The following is a 22,154-nucleotide window of genomic DNA, read 5'->3' as shown; positions in this document are numbered from 1 at the left end:
ATATATGCAGCCAATCAAACTACAGTATTAACTACATACATTGAAAAGGTTCCTTATCTTATAGTACAGCAGGTTAGTCCACCAGGTATAACTAGGGTGTAGACACCAAATTATCCTCTTTGAGGTAGCTTCCATCACCCAGTAACTGGTGCACAAAATCTTGCTTCCTCGTCTTGACCTGTCAAAAGGGCGCTAGCTGTGAAGCCAGGTTCTATATATGACAAGCTATATCAGAGAAAACACTATACATGGAACCTTAAAGACCTGGCTTAATTACCTTTAGTTTGAGGCTTCCACGTGCTCTAACCGGGTTACCCTATATAATGACATTAATGGCCATAAATGAAAGATACTGGGTTTTGGAAAGAACACTTAACTTGATTTGTTGACAGCGTGTTGAAAATGTTACACCCTTGGTTTCCATAACACTACGTCCAAGTAAAATTAACAGGAGCCGTATTTGCTCCCGTGCCTCTGGTCTAGTATCAACAATGGCTGCCCTCCTTCCTCCCTGACGCCTGGCTTACATTGTCCAGATTTCAGAAAGTGATAGAAGGGTCACATTTACTCTACTTTAATATTGATAACTAAGTTAATTTATATAAGATGTTTTTATGATGGTAAAGTCCAAAGACTAATGTATTTAAGAATAATTCCCAGCGTAGTATGTGGTGATGATATCCCGTTTTCTATAGACGGTAATTCCACTACAAGTTACGTTTTCTATGGGTAACTTGTTTATACAATACAGCTATTATCTGTATGATATATTAAATGGTGTCGGATTTTCCGACATAATTCCCCAGGGGGCTGCTCACGGGTCGAAGTCCTCTTTGGAACAGACGAACACCGATACTCCTCCTTCGAATTATTAGATTAATTTGATGTTAGTAGTTAGCAATCACACATTTGTGCGTCTGTTCGTACAGGACGGATGTCCCGTACTAGAGTTGTAGGGGTTAGAAGTCTAATGCGATTTCATTTCCCTGTCAACTCTTGAAAGGCTAATATTCAAGCCTAATTACATATTATTTAACCCAGAAGACTGAATGTGATCAAGTACTTCAGTCAAGTATGATTCAGGGACTGCAGTGAGATCAGTGACATTAGATATAACTTGAAGTTTGTTCAGGTAACTGGTCACTGATATATAAACACTGAGACCCATGGAATTCATCTTGATTAAATAATAAATGTATCAAATCAGTCATCAGATTTATTGGGGTTTAATTTAGTTAATTGATTCAGAAGATTGAATAGCTCATCGTTAAAGTAAAGTATGGTTCTGAGACTGCAGTGGGTTCAGTGACATTGGTCGCAGTGACTTGTAGCTGTTTAAGCTACTGTTCACTGATTTGCCACTGAGGCCTCATGAACTCATCTTCAGCTTTAAATGATGATACTAACATCAACATCTGTTGCTATAATCAGCTGTAATCTCCTTAGTATAATGCTACTGGAGAAATATAATCAGCTGACAAATTTAGATTTCTACTGGTATTGTTTATCTGCAGGCATAGGTCTCCTCAGGCTTGATACTGGGCCTGAGAGTAATTTACCTCCTGCAGAGTTTAACATGGTTATACCCTGATATTTAGTAGGGCTACCGATGAATCAATGACAATAGTCTGTCCCTACAAGGAGACCGAAGTCGGTGAGGTGATCAGACTTAATATTATCTGCCAATTTTATTCCTCTATTTCTCAGGAATTTGGCTGTTGCTCTCAGACCTTGAACTTGTAGGTCTACTGGTATTTTGTCCACCACAATGGCTTGTACTCGACAGACGTACCTGCCTAAGCGTACTGATGGTTGTACCACCTGGTAGACTTGAGGTCCTGCATCTGTTACAAACCCTGAGATGTTGAATGACGTCTGGGCTACAGGCCTTAATTGTAGTTCATCTGCCAACTTTTTAGTGACAAATGTTCTCTGGGATCCTTGGTCAAACAACCCACGGGTATGGACCTTGGCCCTCTTATTCAGGATGGTAATTTGGGCAGTAGGCAAAGTCGTATTACCTTTAGACTTTGCTGATTGGACACTCTTTGTTTGTTGCACCTTGCAGTACTGTACTGTGGTGGGAATGCAATCTTCCACCTTGGGTCTTGAATACGTTAATTTCGTATATTTGCACAGTGCTGCATGGTGTCTACCTCTTCTACACCTGTTGCAGGTGTTGAATTGGGTATCACAATAGTCTATGTTGTGTGACTTGAGACACCTTGCACATCTCCCTAATTCCTGGAGTCGCTCCATACGAGTGTCTCTGGTTGGATAATTAGCACAACAGTGTGTTGAATGTTTCTTTTTGCAGAACATACATGTCCCCCAGCCTACTGCACGTTTGGAAGTTACCGGTTTGGGTGAACTAGTAACAGTAGGCTTGGAGGATACTGCTGCATTGTCAGATTTTCTGCAACTTGATGTTAGAGTAATTGACTGATGTTTATTTGGGGTAGTTGTTTTACCCTTTAATTGACTATTATTTTCTATTTCTGAAGGCTTGCAAGAGGCTTTAACTTCCTCATTTGCTCGTCGTTTGTTTATGATGGAATGTAAACCTTCAGTGATGTCCTGTACTGTCAGGATGGTGTTATGTTGATGTGCATATAATTCATCTAGTATATCGCTGGACAATTTTCGTTGAAGGACTACTTTGGTCATCCATTCACTAGTAGTTATATCAACCTTAAGTCTGAATGTTCTTAGTAGTGACTCAAACTCCATGCTGAAGGATTGTAATGAGTCAGCAGTCTGATCAGGTTGAGGTAAATCCAGCAATTGTAGTACTAGATGTATGACAGTTTTCTCATTGCCAGCATTATTCCTAGAAGGCTGGACTGGGAAATTAGCGCTGTCGCTATTTTCATTTACATTTTCTACTACTGTTTCAGCTTCACCTCTAGCTTGGAGGCATGTTAACTAAGTAGCCTCAGGTATTGGGTTTTCAGAATCCACAGAGACTGTGGATAAATTGTCTGAGAACTGCTTAATTTCTGGTGGTATAATATTAGGTGAAGCTTTATCCTTGTTGATTAAAGGATCTAATCTGGCTTGACATTTATTCTCAAAAAGATCCAGATCATCCATAACATTATCTACTTTATTTGATGTACTTGCTAATTGTTCTGATTCAATTATCCTGTGTAAATGTTCCAACCTGGCTTGAGTTTCTTCTTCATAATTCGCAAGATCAACCATAATGTCGTCTATTTCTGTTTCTGATAAATTGGTGTTGGCAAGTTCAGCCACATATGTTGCTATTTGGCATTTGATTTGCTCAAATTTACCTGCAGCTGCTTGATAATAGCTTTCCAGGTCAGCATAATCAACTGTTGATTGTTGTGACAAATCTTCACATTTCTTGATCTGTCTTGTTAAGTGGCCTTTAAGACCTGCAAGGGTTCTTTTCATTCTCCCTGCATTATCCATACTGGCTTGTTGGTGAAGCCTTGTGGGGCTTGTACTTGGGCTGCTCATAATACTGAACAAACACTAATGGTAGCCTAGGGTAAATTCTGCACTCACTAGGCAATAATCCTACCTCTACTAGAGGTTAGCACTTAAAATTAATACACATTATATATATACAATCATACACACTAATGATTTGAGTGATAAACCAGTGTCACTGGAAGTACCTTTAGGTTAGCTCTTCTATATCACCCTAGGATGGTAGAGACACTAATTAATCACTCAAAGATGTAATGATCATAAGTAAATTATTATATATACACAACTCAACTCGAGTTGATAAAAATTACACCCAAAATAGGGTCTGCACCATTCATTAATGGTGTTAGGTTGATCAATATAGTACAACTGACTATGGTAATAATGGGACTAGGATGAGCAATAATAGTTCAACTAGTCAATGGTTAATATCCTACCCTGTTGTGGGTTGGCACTTAGTAAATATTATACTGTGATCACTAGTGCAATTTATATTAAATGATTCTCTATTTTGGAGAAATAATATATACAATTATTGATAATAGCCTCTTAATTAGGCTCTATTAAACTTCTAATATTATCTAGAAGTATTAAATATTATTAGTGACCTCGCGAAATAAATTCCACAAAATTCGTAGATAATCTCTCGCGAAATGTAACACCACGAAATCCGTGAACCATCTCGCGACACAGTCACTAATTTGGCTGGCTTCTATATTAGCGCTGTCATTTCACAGAATAACACTCCACCAAATATCTGTGGGTGTGCATGAAACCGCTGACGAAGCTGAACTGAACTGAGCGGGGCTCGTGAACTCGTTCGAGGCAACGCCGCCGTCTTGACTGGCTTTGTTTAAATCACACTGCACTAGATATTTAATGAATCCACTGGTTAACTGGTTCATCTGGTACTAAGATGACCAAATGTGGGTTCATAGGATCAAATAATCCGTCATCCGGTTCGAAGATGACCAAATAATGTGGGAACCGACCTGTGAGATTTATATTTATTTAATTTATATATATTTATATTTACGTTAATTTATATACTTCGATAGCAATTTGTATAATGATAAGTGGACTGTATTTCTGCAATAATCTCATAATCTCACAAATCGATCCTCTACACATTAGGGGGGTTTATTAAATTAATATATATGCAGCCAATCAAACTACAGTATTAACTACATACATTGAAAAGGTTCCTTATCTTATAGTACAGCAGGTTAGTCCACCAGGTATAACTAGGGTGTAGACACCAAATTATCCTCTTTGAGGTAGCTTCCATCACCCAGTAACTGGTGCACAAAATCTTGCTTCCTCGTCTTGACTTGTCAAAAGGGCGCTAGCTGTGAAGCCAGGTTCTATATATGACAAGCTATATCAGAGAAAACACTATACATGGAACCTTAAAGACCTGGCTTAATTACCTTTAGTTTGAGGCTTCCACGTGCTCTAACCGGGTTACCCTATATAATGACATTAATGGCCATAAATGAAAGATACTGGGTTTCGGAAAGAACACTTAACTTGATTTGTTGACAGCGTGTTGAAAATGTTACACCTTTGGTTTCCATAACACTACGTCCAAGTAAAATTAACAGGAGCCGTATTTGCTCCCGTGCCTCTGGTCTAGTATCAACAATGGCTGCCCTCCTTCCTCCCTGACGCCTGGCTTACATTGTCCAGATTTCAGAAAGTGATAGAAGGGTCACATTTACTCTACTTTAATATTGATAATTAAGTTAATTTATATAAGATGTTTTTATGATGGTAAAGTCCAAAGACTAATGTATTTAAGAATAATTCCCAGCATAATAGGTGGTGATTTATAATAGTATGTGGTGATGATATCCCGTTTTCTATAGACGGTAATTCCACTACAAGTTACGTTTTCTATGGGTAACTTGTTTATACAATACAGTTATTATCTGTATGATATATTAAATGGTGTCGGATTTTCCGACACGCTGTTCTTAACTCTGTCGGCCGCTGTTCTTATATCTGGCTTCCGCTGTTCTTAACTCTAGTGTCCTCTGTTCTTAACTCTTGTAGCCGCTGTTCTTAACTCTAACGGCCGCTGGTCTTAACTCTGGCGGCCACTGTTCTTAACGCTGTCGGCCGCTTGTCTTAACTCTGGTGGCCATTGTTCTTAACTCTGTCGGCCACTGTTCTTAACTCTGGCGGCCGCTGTTCTTAACTCTGGCTGCCGCTGATCTTAACTCTGGCGGCCACTGTTCTTAACTCTGTTGGCCACTGTTTCTATCTCTGGCTGCCGTTGTTCTTAACTCTGGCTGCCGCTGTTCTTAACTCTGGCGGCCGCTGTTCTTAACTCTGCAGCCACTGTTCTTAACTCTGGCGTCCGATGTTCTTAACTCTGGCGGCCGCTGTTCTTAAGTCTGGCGGCCGCTGTTCTTAACTCTGGCGGCTGCTGTTCTTAACTCTGGCGGCCACTGTTCTTAACTTTGGCAGCCACTGTTCTTAACTCTGGCACCCGCTGTTCTTAGCTCTGGCAGGCACTGTTCTTAACTCTGGCGGCCGCTGTTCTTAACTCTGGCGGCCGCTGTTCTTAACTCTGGCGGCCGCTGTTCTTAACTCTGGCGGCCGCTGTTCTTAACTCTGGCGGCCACTGTTCTTACTCTGGCCGCCACTGTTCTTAACTCTAGCGGCCGCTGTTCTTAACTCTGGCGGCCGCTGTTCTTAACTCTGGCAGGCACTGTTCTTAACTCTAGCGGCCGCTGTTCTTAACTCTGGCGGCCGCTGTTCTTAACTCTGGCGGCCGCTGTTCTTAACTCTGGCGGCCGCTGTTCTTAACTCTGGCGGCCGCTGTTCTTAACTCTGGCAGGCACTGTTCTTAACTCTAGCGGCCGCTGTTCTTAACTCTGGCGGCCGCTGTTCTTAACTCTGGCGGCCGCTGTTCTTAACTCTGGCGGCCGCTGTTCTTAACTCTGGCAGGCACTGTTCTTAACTCTAGCGGCCGCTGTTCTTAACTCTGGCGGCCGCTGTTCTTAACTCTGGCGGCCGCTGTTCTTAACTCTGGCGGCCGCTGTTCTTAACTCTGCGGCCACTGTTCTTAACTCTGGCGTCCGATGTTCTTAACTCTGGCGGCCGCTGTTCTTAACTCTGGCGGCCGCTGTTCTTAACTCTGGCGGCCGCTGTTCTTAACTCTTTCGGCCGCTGTTCTTAACTCTGGCGGCCGCTGTTCTTAACTCTGGCGGCCACTGTTCTTAACTCTGGCGGCCACTGGTCTTAACTGTGGCGGCCACTGTTCTTAACTCTGGCGGTAACTGTTCTTAACTCTGGCTGCCACTGTTCTTAACTATGGCGGCAACTGTTATTAACTCTGGCCGCCACTGTTCTTAACTCTGGCGGCCGCTGTTCTTAACTCTGGCGGCCAATGGTCTTAACTCCGGCGGCCGCTGTTCTTAACTCTGGCGGCCGCTGTTCTTAACTCTGGCGGCCGCTGTTCTTAAATCTGGAGGCCGCTGTTCTTAATTCTTTCGGCGACTGTTCTTAACTATGGCTGCCACTGTTCTTAACTCTGGCGGTAACTGTTATTAACTCTGGCTGCCACTGTTCTTAACTGTGGCGGCCACTGTTCTTAACTGTGGCGGCCACTGTTCTTAACTGTGGCGGCCACTGTTCTTAACTCTGGCGGCCACTGTTCTTAATTGTGGCGGCTACTGTTCTTAACTCAGGCGGTCACTGTTCTTAACTCTGACGGCAACTGTTCTTAACTCAGGCGGTCACTGTACTTAACTCTGACGGCCGCTGTTCTTAACTCTGACGGCCGCGCTTCTTAACTCTGTCGGTAACTGTTCTTAACTCTGGCTGCCACTGTTCTTAACTCTGGCGGTCACTGTTCTTTACTCTGGCGGTCACTGTTCTTAACTCTGACGGCCACTGTTCTTAACTCTGGTGGTCACTGTTCTTAACTCTGGCGCCACTGTTCTTAACTCTGGCGGCCACTGTTCTTAACTCTGACGGCCGCTGTTCTTAACTCTGGCGGTCACTGTTCTTAACTCTGACGGCCACTGTTCTTAACTCTAGCGGCCACTGTTCTTAACTCTGGCGGCCACTGTTCTTAACTCTGACGGCCACTGTTCTTAACTCTGACAACCACTGTTCTTAACTCTGGCGGCCACTGTTCTTAACTCTGGCGGCCACTGTTCTTAACTCTGACGGCCACTGTTCTTAACTCTGACGGCCACTGTTCTTAACTCTGTCGCCCGCTGTTCTTAACTCTGGCGGCTACTGTTCTTAACTCTGACGGCCACTGTTCTTAACTCTGACGGCCACTGTTCTTAACTCTGACGGCCACTGTTCTTAACTCTGTCGCCCGCTGTTCTTAACTCTGGCGGCCACTGTTCTTAACTCTGGCGGCCACTGTTCTTAACTCTGACGGCCACTGTTCTTAACTCTGGCGGCCACTGTTCTTAACTCTGGCGGCCACTGTTCTTAACTTTGACGGCCACTGTTCTTAACTCTGGCGGCCACTGTTCTTAACTCTGGCGGCCACTGTTCTTAACTCTGGCGGCCACTGTTCTTAACTCTGGCGGCCACTGTTCTTAACTCTGACGGCCACTGTTCTTAACTCTGACGGCCACTGTTCTTAACTCTGGCGGCCACTGTTCTTAACTCTGGCGGCCACTGTTCTTAACTCTGACGGCCACTGTTCTTAACTCTGGCGGTCACTGTTCTTAACTCTGGCGGCCACTGTTCTTAACTCTGGCGGCCACTGTTCTTAACTCTGACGGCCACTGTTCTTAACTCTGACGGCCACTCACCTCTGGAGTTCGTATCACGTGATCCAGCCAAGACATGAGTATTGCCTTGTAAAGTTCAAATTAATATTTCACACAGGTTCCTATATCAATGATCAATGATCACATATCATCCAATTTTTATTATCACAGTTAAACAGACGGTTTATTGTGATTATCCTCGTGGAAATGTTAATCATGTTTGGACATTGTAGTTACAACAAAAATAATACTGACTGTTACAGCGACAGTGTTGGAGACAGTGTGAAGAAGAGTATGCAGTATTGCTACAGTGGATCATGGAGGGAGATACTGGACGTCTTGCAGGCAACATCCCCCTGATGTGTGACGGCCATCAGCAGGACCACACTGGCAGGACTCTCCTCCACTGGGCGGCGGAGCTCGGCCCGGCCCGGGTGGTGAAGGTCCTCCTGGAGGTGTGCTGGGTGTACCCACACGTCCTGACCTGGGCTGGGGAGACCCCTGCTGACCTGGCACTGCGGGGAGGTCATCTCCAGGTCATCAACACTCTCCACAGTTACCACAGGTCCAAGGTTAGTTATGTGTTAATGTTGGTAAACAGATGTCTTAACCGTTGTCAGTATTCACCACGACTGGTGACTGTCACACCTGCACGACTTAGGCTTGGTGATGACGCCCGCGTCATGTAAACTGACGCGGGCGTCAATTTATATGACGTGGGCGAGCGAGGATCACTAACTCCTCAGAGCTTCAATAGTAGTCAGGGGAAGGCGAAAACTCCAGCATGGTAGCAGAAGTTGCCTATGGACTCTTTCCTTATTATGACTACTCGATAGCCCAGTCGGTAGAGCTTCGGCCTCACATACGTGGGGTCCGCGGTTCAAGTCTCCGACAGCCCAGGTGAATTAAATGTTTATTTCCAACATTAGAAGTTTAAATGACAATTTTTAAGTATCATTATTACTGAAAAAATCCACAGGAGCCGTGATGAGGATTCGAACCTATGTGCTGTGCATCACGGCTCCTACGGATTTTCTCACTGATGCAGTCATGTTAGTGTGATTACTCTCTTTATTTTTATTTATATAGTCGTAATGGCTTGGCGCTTCTTCCTCATAGTTCCCATCCCTTCTCTGTGTATTATTATTATAATTAAAGCCACGTCCATAGTTTTATACTTCAGCCCAAAACAAAGTCATAGTTATAGTAAACTCTCAGTGTATATACACCGGGAAGTGGGGTATACATCCCGGTGTATATACACAGGGAAGTGGGGTATACATCTCAGTGTATATACACCGGGAAGTTGGGTATACATCTCAGTGTATATACACCGGGAAGTTGGGTATACATCCCGGTGTATATACACCGGGAAGTTGGGTATACATCTCGGTGTATATACACCGGGAAGTTGGGTATACATCCCGGTGTATATACACCGGGAAGTTGGGTATACATCTCGGTGTATATACACCGGGAAGTTGGGTATACATCCCGGTGTATATACACCAGGAAGTTGGGTATACATCTCGGTGTATATACACCGGGAAGTGGGGTATACATCTCAGTGTATATATACAGGGAAGTGGGGTATACATCTCAGTGTATATACACAGGGAAGTGGGGTATACATTTCAGTGTATATACACAGGGAAGTTGGGAATACATCTCGGTGTATATACACAGGGAAGTGGGGTATACATCTCGGTGTATATACACAGGGAAGTGGGGTATACATCTCAGTGTATATACACCAGGAAGTGGGGTATACATCTCAGTGTATATACACAGGGAAGTGTGGTATACATCTCGGTGTATATACTCAGGGAAGTGGGGTATACATCTCAGTGTATATACACCAGGAAGTGGGGTATACATCTCAGTGTATATACACAGGGAAGTGTGGTATACATCTCGGTGTATATACACATGGAAGTGTGGTATACATCTCGGTGTATATACACAGGGAAGTGGGGTATACATCTCGGTGTATATACACAGGGAAGTGGGGTATACATCTCAGTGTATATACACCAGGAAGTGGGGTATACATCTCAGTGTATATACACAGGAAAGTGGGGTATACATCTCGGTGTATATACACAGGGAAGTGGGGTATACATCTCGGTGTATATACACAGGGAAGTGGGGTATACATCTCGGTGTATATACACAGGGAAGTGGGGTATACATCTCAGTGTATATACACAGGGAAGTGTGATATACATCTCGGTGTATATACACAGGGAAGTGGGGTATACATCTCAGTGTATATACACCAGGAAGTGGGGTATACATCTCAGTGTATATACACCAGGAAGTGGGGTATACATCTCAGTGTATATACACAGGGAAGTTGGGTATACATCTCGGTGTATATACACAGGGAAGTGGGGTATACATCTCGGTGTATATACACAGGGAAGTGGGGTATACATCTCAGTGTATATACACAGGGAAGTGTGATATACATCTCGGTGTATATACACAGGGAAGTGGGGTATACATCTCAGTGTATATACACCAGGAAGTGGGGTATACATCTCAGTGTATATACACAGGGAAGTTGGGTATACATCTCAGTGTATATATATATACACAGGGAAGTGGGGTATACATCTCAGTGTATATACACTGGGAAGTTGGGTATACATCTCAGTGTATATACACAGGGAAGTTGGGTATACATCTCAGTGTATATATATATACACAGGGAAGTGGGGTATACATCTCAGTGTATATACACCAGGAAGTGGGGTATACATCTCAGTGTATATACACAGGAAAGTGTGATATACATCTCGGTGTATATACACAGGGAAGTGGGGTATACATCTCGGTGTATATACACAGGGAAGTGGGGTATACATCTCGGTGTATACACACAGGGAAGTGGGGTATACATCTCAGTGTATATACACCAGGAAGTGGGGTATACATCTCGGTGTATATACACAGGGAAGTGGGATATACATCTCAGTGTATATATATATAAACAGGGAAATGGGGTATACATCTCAGTGTATATATACACAGGGAAGTGGGGTATACTTCCCTGTGTATATATATACACAGGGAAGTGGGGTATACATCTCAGTGTATATACACTGGGAAGTTGGGTATACATCTCAGTGTATATACACAGGGAAGTTGGGTATACATTTCAGTGTATATATATACAGGGAAGTGGGGTATACATCTCAGTCTATATGGTGGTGAATAGGGGGTCTGACAGCTGAATGGATAGCGCTCGGGATTCGTCGTCCTGAGGTTTCAAGTTCGATCCCCGGTGAAGCCGGAAACAAATGGGCAGAGTTTCTTTCACCCTGATGCAGCTGTTCACCTAGCAGTAAATAGGTACCTGGGAGTTAGGCAGCTACTACGGGCTGCTTCCTGGAAGTGTGTAACAAGAAGGAGGCCTGGTCGAGGACCGGGCCGCTGGGACGCTAAGCCCCGAAATCCTCTCAAGATAACCTCAAGATATATACTAAGAAGTGGGGTAAACATCTGGGTGTATATAAACAGACAAGTGAGGTATACATCTGTGAGTATACACCAGCTCAATAGTATACTCCACTTAACAACATAACTACCCGCTGTTCACTCAGTAACAACGTAAAGAACATAATTATGAACTACAAACTGTAACATTCACATATAAACAAGAATTATGGAACTGTTCCTGAGACAAATTTCCCGTGACTAATTATCTGAATATTTTGTCTTGTGTTTTGGGTTTGTTAAACATAGTTATTGATGCGTTGTTTTCTTGACGTAATGTCTTGGTATAAACACAATGTGATTATTGTTTTTGAGCTTTTGCTGAATGTTGTATCAGTGCTAAATACAACATGATTAATGATGTAAAACATTCTCATCAATGTTGCATCAATGATAAACACAAGATGATTAATGCTGTTAAGCATTTTTAACAATGTTAAATCAATATTACAGACAATATGGTTAAGACAGATAAGACAACTTGACCAGAGTTTCCATAATGTTAATCATGTTGTTGTTTGTTGTTTAAGATTCAGCTACTGGGAACTAAACGTTCCAAGTAGCACGGGCTATGGTGAACCCGAAGAGGACTTACCTGGCACAAGAGCGGGGCTGTCGTTAAACATGTATATTAAACTCCTCGCCAGGTTCTCTACACACAAGTGACAATATACATCAGGTATACATATTGTCATAGTGAGCCTCAGTCTACGAGGTCAGGACTCTCAGTCTACGAGGTCTCAGGGGGCCTCGTAGCCTGGTGGATAGCGCGCAGGACTCGTAATTCTGTGGCGCGGGTTCGATTCACGAACGAGGCAGAAACAAATGGGCAAAGTTTCTTTCACCCTATGCTCCTGTTACCTAGCAGTAAATAGGTACCTGGGTGTTAGTCAGCTGTCACAGGCTGCTTCCTGGGGGTGGAGGCCTGGTCGAGGACCGGGCCGTGGGGACACTAAAGCCCCGAAATCATCTCAAGATAACTTCAAGATAACCAATGAGGTCAAGACCCTCAGTCTACGAGGTCAGGACTCTCAGTCAATGAGGTCAGGACTCTCAGTCAATGAGGGCAGGACCCTCAGTCTACGAGGTCAGGACTCTCAGTCAATGAGGTCAGGACTCTCAGTCAATGAGGTCATGACCCTCAGTCTACGAGGTCAGGACCCTCAGTCTACGAGGTCAGGACTCTCAGTCAATGAGGTCAGGACTCTCAGTCAATGAGGTCATGACCCTCAGTATACGAGGTCAGGACTCTCAGTCTACGAGGTCATGACCCTCTGTCTACGAGGTCAGGACTTTCAGTCTACGAGGTCATGACCCTCAGTCTACGAGGTCAGGACTGTCAGTCTACGAGGTCATGACCCTCTGTCTACGAGGTCAGGACTCTCAGTCTACGAGGTCATGACCCTCAGTCTACGAGGTCAGGACTCTCAGTCTATGAGGTCAGGACTCTCAGTCTACGAGGTCAGGACCCTCAGTCTATGAGGTCAGGACCCTCAGTCTACGAGGTCAGGACTCTCAGTCTACGAGGTCAGGACTCTCAGTCTATGAGGTCAGGACTCTCAGTCTACGAGGTCAGGACTCTCAGTCAATGAGGTCAGGACTCTCAGTCAATGAGGTCAGGACTCTCAGTCAATGAGGTCAGGACCCTCAGTCAATGAGGTCAGGACCCTCAGTCTATGAGGTCAGGACTCTCAGTCTACGAGGTCAGGACTCTCAGTCAATGAGGTCAGGACTCTCAGTCTACGAGGTCAGGACTCTCAGTCAATGAGGTCAGGACCCTCAGTCTATGAGGTCAGGACTCTCAGTCTATGAGGTCAGGACTCTCAGTCAATGAGGTCAGGACTCTCAGTCAATGAGGTCAGGACCCTCAGTCAATGAGGTCAGGACTCTCAGTCTATGAGGTCAGGACTCTCAGTCTACGAGGTCAGGACTCTCAGTCAATGAGGTCAGGACTCTCAGTCAATGAGGTCAGGACCCTCAGTCAATGAGGTCAGGACCCTCAGTCTATGAGGTCAGGACTCTCAGTCTACGAGGTCAGGACTCTCAGTCAATGAGGTCAGGACTCTCAGTCTACGAGGTCAGGACTCTCAGTCAATGAGGTCAGGACTCTCAGTCAATGAGGTCAGGACTCTCAGTCTACGAGGTCAGGACTCTCAGTCTACGAGGTCAGGACTCTCAGTCTACGAGGTCAGGACTCTCAGTCTACGAGGTCAGGACTCTCAGTCAATGAGGTCAGGACTCTCAGTCAATGAGGTCAGGACTCTCAGTCAATGAGGTCAGGACTCTCAGTCAATGAGGTCAGGACCCTCAGTCTATGAGGTCAGGACTCTCAGTCTACGAGGTCAGGACTCTCAGTCAATGAGGTCAGGACTCTCAGTCAATGAGGTCAGGACTCTCAGTCAATGAGGTCAGGACTCTCAGTCAATGAGGTCAGGACCCTCAGTCTACGAGGTCAGGACTCTCAGTCTACGAGGTCAGGACTCTCAGTCAATGAGGTCAGGACCCTCAGTCTACGAGGTCAGGACTCTCAGTCTACGAGGTCAGGACTCTCAGTCTACGAGGTCAGGACTCTCAGTCTACGAGGTCAGGACCCTCAGTCTATGAGGTCAGGACTCTCAGTCTACGAGGTCAGGACTCTCAGTCTACGAGGTCAGGACTCTCAGTCTACGAGGTCAGGACTCTCAGTCTACGAGGTCAGGACCCTCAGTCTACGACGTCAGGACTCTCAGTCTACGAGGTCAGGACTCTCAGTCAATGAGGTCAGGACCCTCAGTCTACGAGGTCAGGACTCTCAGTCAATGAGGTCAGGACCCTCAGTCTATGAGGTCAGGACTCTCAGTCAATGAGGTCAGGACTCTCAGTCAATGAGGTCAGGACTCTCAGTCTACGAGGTCAGGACTCTTAGTCAATGAGGTCAGGACCCTCAGTCTACGAGGTCATGACCCTCAGTCTACGAGGTCAGGACTCTCAGTCTACGAGGTCATGACCCTCAGTCTACGAGGTCAGGACTCTCAGTCTACGATGTCATGACCCTCAGTCTACGAGGTCATGACCCTCAGTCTACGAGGTCATGACCCTCAGTCTACGAGGTCATGACCCTCAGTCTACGAGGTCATGACCCTCAGTCTACGAGGTCATGACCCTCAGTCTACGAGGTCAGGACTCTCAGTCTACGAGGTCATGACTCTCAGTCTACGAGGTCAGGACTCTCAGTCTACGAGGTCAGGACTCTCAGTCTACGAGGTCAGGACCCTCAGTCTACGAGGTCAGGACTCTCAGTCTACGAGGTCAGGACCCTCAGTCTACGAGGTCAGGACTCTCAGTCTACGAGGTCAGGACTCTCAGTCTACGAGGTCAGGACCCTCAGTCTATGAGGTCAGGACTCTCAGTCAATGAGGTCAGGACTCTCAGTCAATGAGGTCAGGACTCTCAGTCTACGAGGTCAGGACTCTCAGTGTACGAGGTCAGGACCCTCAGTCTACGAGGTCAGGACTCTCAGTCTACGAGGTCAGGACTCTCAGTCAATGAGGTCAGGACCCTCAGTCTATGAGGTCAGGACTCTCAGTCAATGAGGTCAGGACTCTCAGTCTACGAGGTCAGGACTCTCAGTCAATGAGGTCAGGACTCTCAGTCTACGAGGTCAGGACTCTCAGTCAATGAGGTCAGGACCCTCAGTCTACGAGGTCATGACCCTCAGTCTACGAGGTCATGACCCTCAGTCTACGAGGTCATGACCCTCAGTCTACGAGGTCAGGACTCTCAGTCTACGAGGTCATGACCCTCAGTCTACGAGGTCATGACCCTCAGTCTACGAGGTCATGACTCTCAGTCTACGAGGTCATGACCCTCAGTCTACGAGGTCATGACCCTCAGTCTACGAGGTCATGACCCTCAGTCTACGAGGTCATGACCCTCAGTCTACGAGGTCATGACCCTCAGTCTACGAGGTCAGGACTCTCAGTCTACGAGGTCATGACCCTCAGTCTACGAGGTCATGACCCTCAGTCTACGAGGTCATGACCCTCAGTCTACGAGGTCATGACCCTCAGTCTACGAGTTCATGACCCTCAGTCTACGAGGTCATGACCCTCAGTCTACGAGGTCATGACTCTCAGTCTACGAGGTCATGACCCTCAGTCTACGAGGTCATGACCCTCAGTCTACGAGGTCATGACCCTCAGTGTACGAGGTCATGACCCTCAGTCTACGAGGTCAGGACTCTCAGTCTACGAGGTCATGACCCTCAGTCTACGAGGTCATGACCCTCAGTCTACGAGGTCATGACCCTCAGTCTACGAGGTCATGACCCTCAGTCTACGAGGTCATGACCCTCAGTCTACGAGGTCATGACCCTCAGTCTACGAGGTCATGACCCTCAGTCTACGAGGTCATGACCCTCCTCTTACGTGTGTGTGTGAACTCACCTAGTTGTACTCGCCTAGTTGTGCTTGCGGGGGTTGAGCTCTGGCTCTTTGGTCCCGCCTCTCAACTATCAATCAACTGGTGTACAGATTCCTGAGCCTACTGGGCTCTAAGATATCTAGATTTGAAACTGTGTATGGAGTCATGCTCCACCTCATCACTTCCTAATGTATTGCACTTGTTTACTTCTCTGACACTGAAAAAGTTCTTTCAAATGTCTCTGTGGCTCATCTGGGTACCAAGTTTCCACCTGTGTCCCCTTGTTCGTGTTCCACCCGTGCTGAAGAGTTTGTCTTTGGCCACCCTGTCAATTACCCTGAGAATTTTGCAGGTGGTTATCTTGAGGTTATCTTGAGATGATTTCGGAGCTTTTTAGTGTCCCCGCGGCCCGGTCCTCGACCAGGCCTCCACCCCCAGGAAGCAGCCTGTGACAGCTGACTAACACCCAAGTACCTATTTTACTGCTAGGTAACAGCGGCATAGGGTGAAAGAAACTCTGCCCAATGTTTCTCGCCGGCGCCTGGGATCGAACCCAGGACCACAGGATCACAAGATCACAAGTCCAGCGTGCTGTCCGCTCGGCCGACCGGCTCCCAGGTGGTTATCATGTCTTCCCTTACTCTTCTGTTTTCCAGGGGACGTGAGGTTCAGCTCCTTTAGCCTTTCCTCGTAGCTCTTACCTCTCAGTTCCGGGACAAGTCTGGTGGCATACCGCTGAATCTTCTCAAACTTTGCCTTGTGTTTAACTTGGTATGGACTCCAAGCTGGAGTTGCATATTCCGGAACTGGTCTGACATAAGTGGTATGCAGGGTCCTGAACGATTCCTTACACAAATTTCAAAAAGGCAGTTCTTATGTTGGCCCGTCTTCAATATGTCACTGATGATATCCTTTTGATGTGGGCCTCTGGGGACAGGTTCGGTGTCATATCAACCCCCAGGTCTTTCTCTCTATTTGACTCTTGTAGGATTTCACCTCCCAGATGGTACCTTGTGTTCAGCCTTCTGCTCCCTTCGCCTAATTTCATTACTTTACACTTTCCAGAGTTGAACTTTAGTAGCCATTTTCTAGACCATCTCTCCAGTTTTTCCAGGTCGTCCTGTAGTTTCTGTCTATCTTCATCTGTCTTTATTCTTCTCATAATTTTTGCATCTTCAGCCAACATTGAAGGGAATGAGTCTATACCCTCAGGAAAGTCGTTTACATATATTAATAACAGGATGGGTCCAAGTACAGAGCCCTGTGTGACCCCGCTGGTGACATCACGCCACTCTGATGTCTCTCTCTTGCCAGTTATTCGCTGCTTCCTGTTGCTTAGATACTCCCTTATCCACTGGAACACCTTACATTTAACTCCTGCCTGATGCTAAAACTTTTATAACAGAATTTTATAGGGTACTGTGTCAAAGGCTTTCTGACAGTCCAAGAAAATGCAGTCTGCCCACACTTCTCTTTCTTGCCTAATTTTTGTTGCTTGGACATAGAATTCTATCAAGTCAAGTTATGGTCAAGACACATAAGCCAGGGGCATCTATGGCTGGTCAAGACACATAAACCTGGGGCATCTATGGCTGGTCAAGACACATAAGCCTGGGGCATCTATGGCTGGTCAAGACACATAAGCCTGGGGCATCTATGGCTGGTCAAGACACATAAGCCTGGGGCATCTATGGCTGGTTAAGACACATAAGCCTGGGGCATCTATGGCTAGTCAAGACACATAAGCCTGGGGCATCTATGGCTGGTCAAGACACATAAGCCTGGGGCATCTATGGCTGGTCAAGACACATAAGCCTGGGGCATCTATGGCTGGTCAAGACCTGGGGCATCTATGGCTGGTCAAGACACATAAGCCTGGGGCATCTATGGCTGGTCAAGACACATAAGCCTGGGGCATCTATGGTCACCTCTGCTGGGTACTGTCTCAAGGTCACCTCTGCTGGGTACTGTCTCAAGGTCACCTCTGCTGGGTACTGTCTCAAGGTCACCTCTGCTGGGTACTGTCTCAAGGTCACCTCTGCTGGGTACTGTCTCAAGGTCACCTCTGCTGGGTACTGTCTCAAGGTCACCTCTGCTGGGTACTGTCTCAAGATCACCTCTGCTGGGTACTGTCTCAAGGTCATCTCTGCTAAGTACTGTCTCAAGGTCATCTCTGCTGGGTACTGTCACAAGGTCACCTCTGCTAGGTACTGTCACAAGGTCACCTCTGCTGGGTACTGTCTCAAGGTCATCTCTGCTAAGTACTGTCTCAAGGTCACCTCTGCTGGGTACTGTCTCAAGGTCACCTCTGCTGGGTACTGTCTCAAGGTCACCTCTGCTGGGTACTGTCACAAGGTCACCTCTGCTGGGTACTGTCTCAAGGTCACCTCTCCTGGGTACTGTCTCAAGATCACCTCTGCTGGGTACTGTCTCAAGGTCACCTCTGCTGGGTACTGTCTCAAGGTCACCTCTGCTAAGTACTGTCTCAAGGTCATATCTGCTGGGTACTGTCTCAAGGTCACCTCTCCTGGGTACTGTCTCAAGATCACCTCTGCTAGGTACTGTCTCAATGACATCTCTGCTAAGTACTGTCTCAAGGTCATATCTGCTGGGTACTGTCTCAAGGTCACCTCTGCTGGGTACTGTCTCAAGGTCACCTCTGCTTGGTACTGTCTCAAGGTCACCTCTGCTTGGTACTGTCTCAAGGTCACCTCTGCTGGGTACTGTCTCAAGGTCACCTCTGCTAGGTACTGTCTCAAGGTCACCTCTGCTTGGTACTGTCTCAAGGTCACCTCTGCTTGGTACTGTCTCAAGGTCACCTCTGCTGGGTACTGTCTCAAGGTCACCTCTGCTGGGTACTGTCTCAAGGTCACCTCTGCTTGGTACTGTCTCAAGGTCACCTCTGCTTGGTACTGTCTCAAGGTCACCTCTGCTGGGTACTGTCTCAAGGTCACCTCTGCTAGGTACTGTTTCAAGGTCACCTGTTCTAGGTACTGTCTCAAGGTCACCTCTGCTGGGTACTGTCTCAAAGTCACCTCTGCTGGACACTGTCTCAAGGTCACCTTTGCTAATTACTGTCTCAAGGTCACTTCTGCTGGGTACTGTCTCAAGGTCACCCCTGCTTGGTACTCTCTCAAGGTCACTACTGCTAAGTACTCTCTAAAGGTCACCTTTGCTAATTACTGTCTCAAGGTCACCTTTGCTTCGTACTCTCTCTAGGTCACCTCTGCCAATTACTGTATCAAGGTCACCGTTGCTTCGTACTATCTCAAGGTCACCTCTGCTAGGTACTGTCTCAAGGTCACCTCTGCTAAGTTCTGTCTCAAGGTCACCTCTGCTTTGCACTGTCTCAAGGTCACCTTTGCTTCGTACTGTCTCAAGATCACCTCTGCTAAGTACTGTCTCAAGGTCACCTCTGCTTGGTACTGTCTCAAGGTCACCTCTGCTTGGTACTGTCTCCAGGTCACCTCTGCTAAGTACTGTCTCAAGGTCACCTCTGCTAAGTACTCTCTCAAGGTCACCTCTGCTAGGTACTGTCTCAAGGTCAACTCAGGAAGTTGTAAACTCTGACTCAGTAGGCCAGGATGTAGATGACAGTAAACTAGAAAGTGTACCAGACAGCACTGACAGCTCGATAGGTACAGACACTACGACGGTTCTCGATAGAGCAATTCAGAACAGAAGGACAGACTTATGCAAATTTTATGCAAAGGGCATATGCAGACATAGATATGCTGGTAATAAGAAAGGATTAGAATGCAGTTACCTACATCCCAAAATATGTTTAAATATGCTTAGGAAAGGTGAGTGTCGATTTGGATCAATATGTAGGTTTTTCCATCCTGACATGTGCCAAACCTCACTGGAGGACAGAAAATGCTATGACCTCAGCTGCCCACACTTTCACGTGAAAGGCACGGAACGCTACATAAAGAGTGGCAAGCAGGATAATGAAATTGAAGGAAACTCTATAAATTTTTTATACCAGACCGGCAGAGAATTCAAAAGGAGCAGCATGGAGAGTGTATGGAACTGGATGCCAGATCCACTTGCATTCCAGAATTACAGATACAATTACCCACCGAAAGGGAACTACAACTACGACAGAAAACTGCCCTACAACAATCGGTACTGGTCAGAACAAACTCATTATGTCCACGCATAATGGACTTGCCGAAAAAGTCTCCCATTCAAACTATCACTAATAGAGTAACCTCATTCATCTTTGCCAACATACAAGGACTGAAAACAAGAACAAACAACAAAGTACAGTTCATAAATGGCCTCCTCACGGAGTCAAATGCAGTATTTGGAGCTTTCACAGAAACCCATGCAGGGGAATTGTTGGACAGTGAGATCGGGATTCCAGGATATAACCTATACAGGTGTGATAGGAAAATTAGGTCACATGGAGGAGTGGGTCTGTATATTAGGGAAGACCTTGTATGCTCGGAGCTCCTAAACGTTACAAATGAGGTGGTAGAGGTACTGGGATTAAAAATAGAGAAAATAAATTTAGTGATTATACTAATATACAAACCGCCAGATGCAACGGCTGAGGAATTCACAGAACAGATAAGCAAAATAGAGAATAGCCTTGATAATTTGGAGAACCCGATACCTGATATTATCTTCCTAGGTGACTTCAACTTGCCTAGTCTCAGGTGGAAAATAGCAAACAATAATATTATACCAGGAAATCTATCAGGACCTAACCCACCACAGATTAGAGAACTACTTAGATTCTGTGACAAATTTTCACTCAATCAGCAGATATCGGAGCCAACGAGAAATGAAAATATTCTAGATCTGGTCTTTACGAACAATGAAGACATTATCAGAGACATTACGATATCAGATACCACATACTCAGATCACAAACTCATTGAAGTGCAAACGATCATCAATTCTCAGAATAGACCTAAAACGTTGATAAAGCGAGAGGGGCTATTCAGTAAATTCAATTTTAATAATAAAAGGATAGACTGGGAGATAATAAACAGGGAACTTACAAACATTCCATGGGGAACTGTTCTAAGTAATACAAGTCCTACAGAAGGAATAGAAAAACTGACTTCAGAAGCGTATCAAGTCTGTCTGAAACATGTTCCTTTGACGAAAGCCAGAAAGAGATCTAACGTAGAAAGAGAACGCAGACGACACTATAAACGCAGGAAAAAAATAACGGAACTGCTTATGCAGACACGAATTTCCCGTCAAAGAAGGAATAATTTAAATAGGGAGATTGAAGAAATCGAGCGGAAATTGAAACACTCATATGAAACTGAAGAAAGGCAGTTAGAACAGAAAGCAATTCAGGAAATAAAGAAAAATCCAAAATATTTCTTCTCATATGCGAAATCAAAAGCAAAAACCACTGCCAGTATTGGACCTATTCGTACAAGTGAAGGTTCATACAAGGAGGATGACAAAGAAATTAGTGAAATCCTAAAAAAGCAGTATGAGGACATGTTTAGCACTCCAATAAACAACATGAAGGTGGAAGATCCAGACAATTTCTTTATGCGGGATATTCAAACCCCTGTAAATATAACTGATATAAACACGAGCGCACTAAATTTTGACAAAGAAATTGAAAACATGCCCATGCACTCGGCCCCAGGTCCAGACTCATGGAATTCAAAATTTATAAAGAAATGCAAAGTGCCGGTAGCACAGGCACTTAGTATAGTGTGGAGGAAGAGCTTGGACACGGGGGAGATACCAGATGCACTTAAAGTAGCAGACATAGCCCCTCTACACATGGGAGGGAGCAAAGCATTGGCAAAAAATTATAGACCAGTTGCACTAACATCGCACATCATAAAAGTATTTGAGAGAGTGATTAGGAGTCAGGTCACCAATTTCATGGAGATCAATGACCTTCACAACCCAGGCCAACATGGATTTCGAGCGGGAAGATCGTGCCACTCACAGTTACTTGAGCACTACGACAAAGTCACTGAGGCATTAGAAGAAAAACAGAATGCTGATGTGATATACACGGACTTCGCAAAGGCTTTCGATAAATGTGACCATGGCGTGATAGCA

At 45.5% G+C, this 22,154-nt stretch overlaps 1 protein-coding gene across 2 annotated transcripts in view; it reads left to right on the top strand.

Annotated features, from left to right (window-relative positions):
• LOC123750377 (serine/threonine-protein phosphatase 6 regulatory ankyrin repeat subunit C-like) overlaps positions 1 to 22,154 on the top strand; it is a 441,679-nt gene that overhangs the window by 263,017 nt on the left and 156,508 nt on the right. For both annotated transcript variants that reach the window (XM_069302535.1, XM_069302533.1), the window contains exon 3: positions 8,465 to 8,773. In XM_069302535.1, coding sequence (XP_069158636.1) covers positions 8,465 to 8,773 — 309 coding nt within the window. The remainder of the gene's footprint in view (positions 1 to 8,464; positions 8,774 to 22,154) is intronic.

Source organism: Procambarus clarkii, chromosome 5, assembly GCF_040958095.1.
Source record: "Procambarus clarkii isolate CNS0578487 chromosome 5, FALCON_Pclarkii_2.0, whole genome shotgun sequence".
NCBI classification, from domain to species: Eukaryota; Metazoa; Arthropoda; class Malacostraca; order Decapoda; family Cambaridae; genus Procambarus; species Procambarus clarkii.
This window is presented reverse-complemented; position numbering and strand designations above follow the sequence as displayed.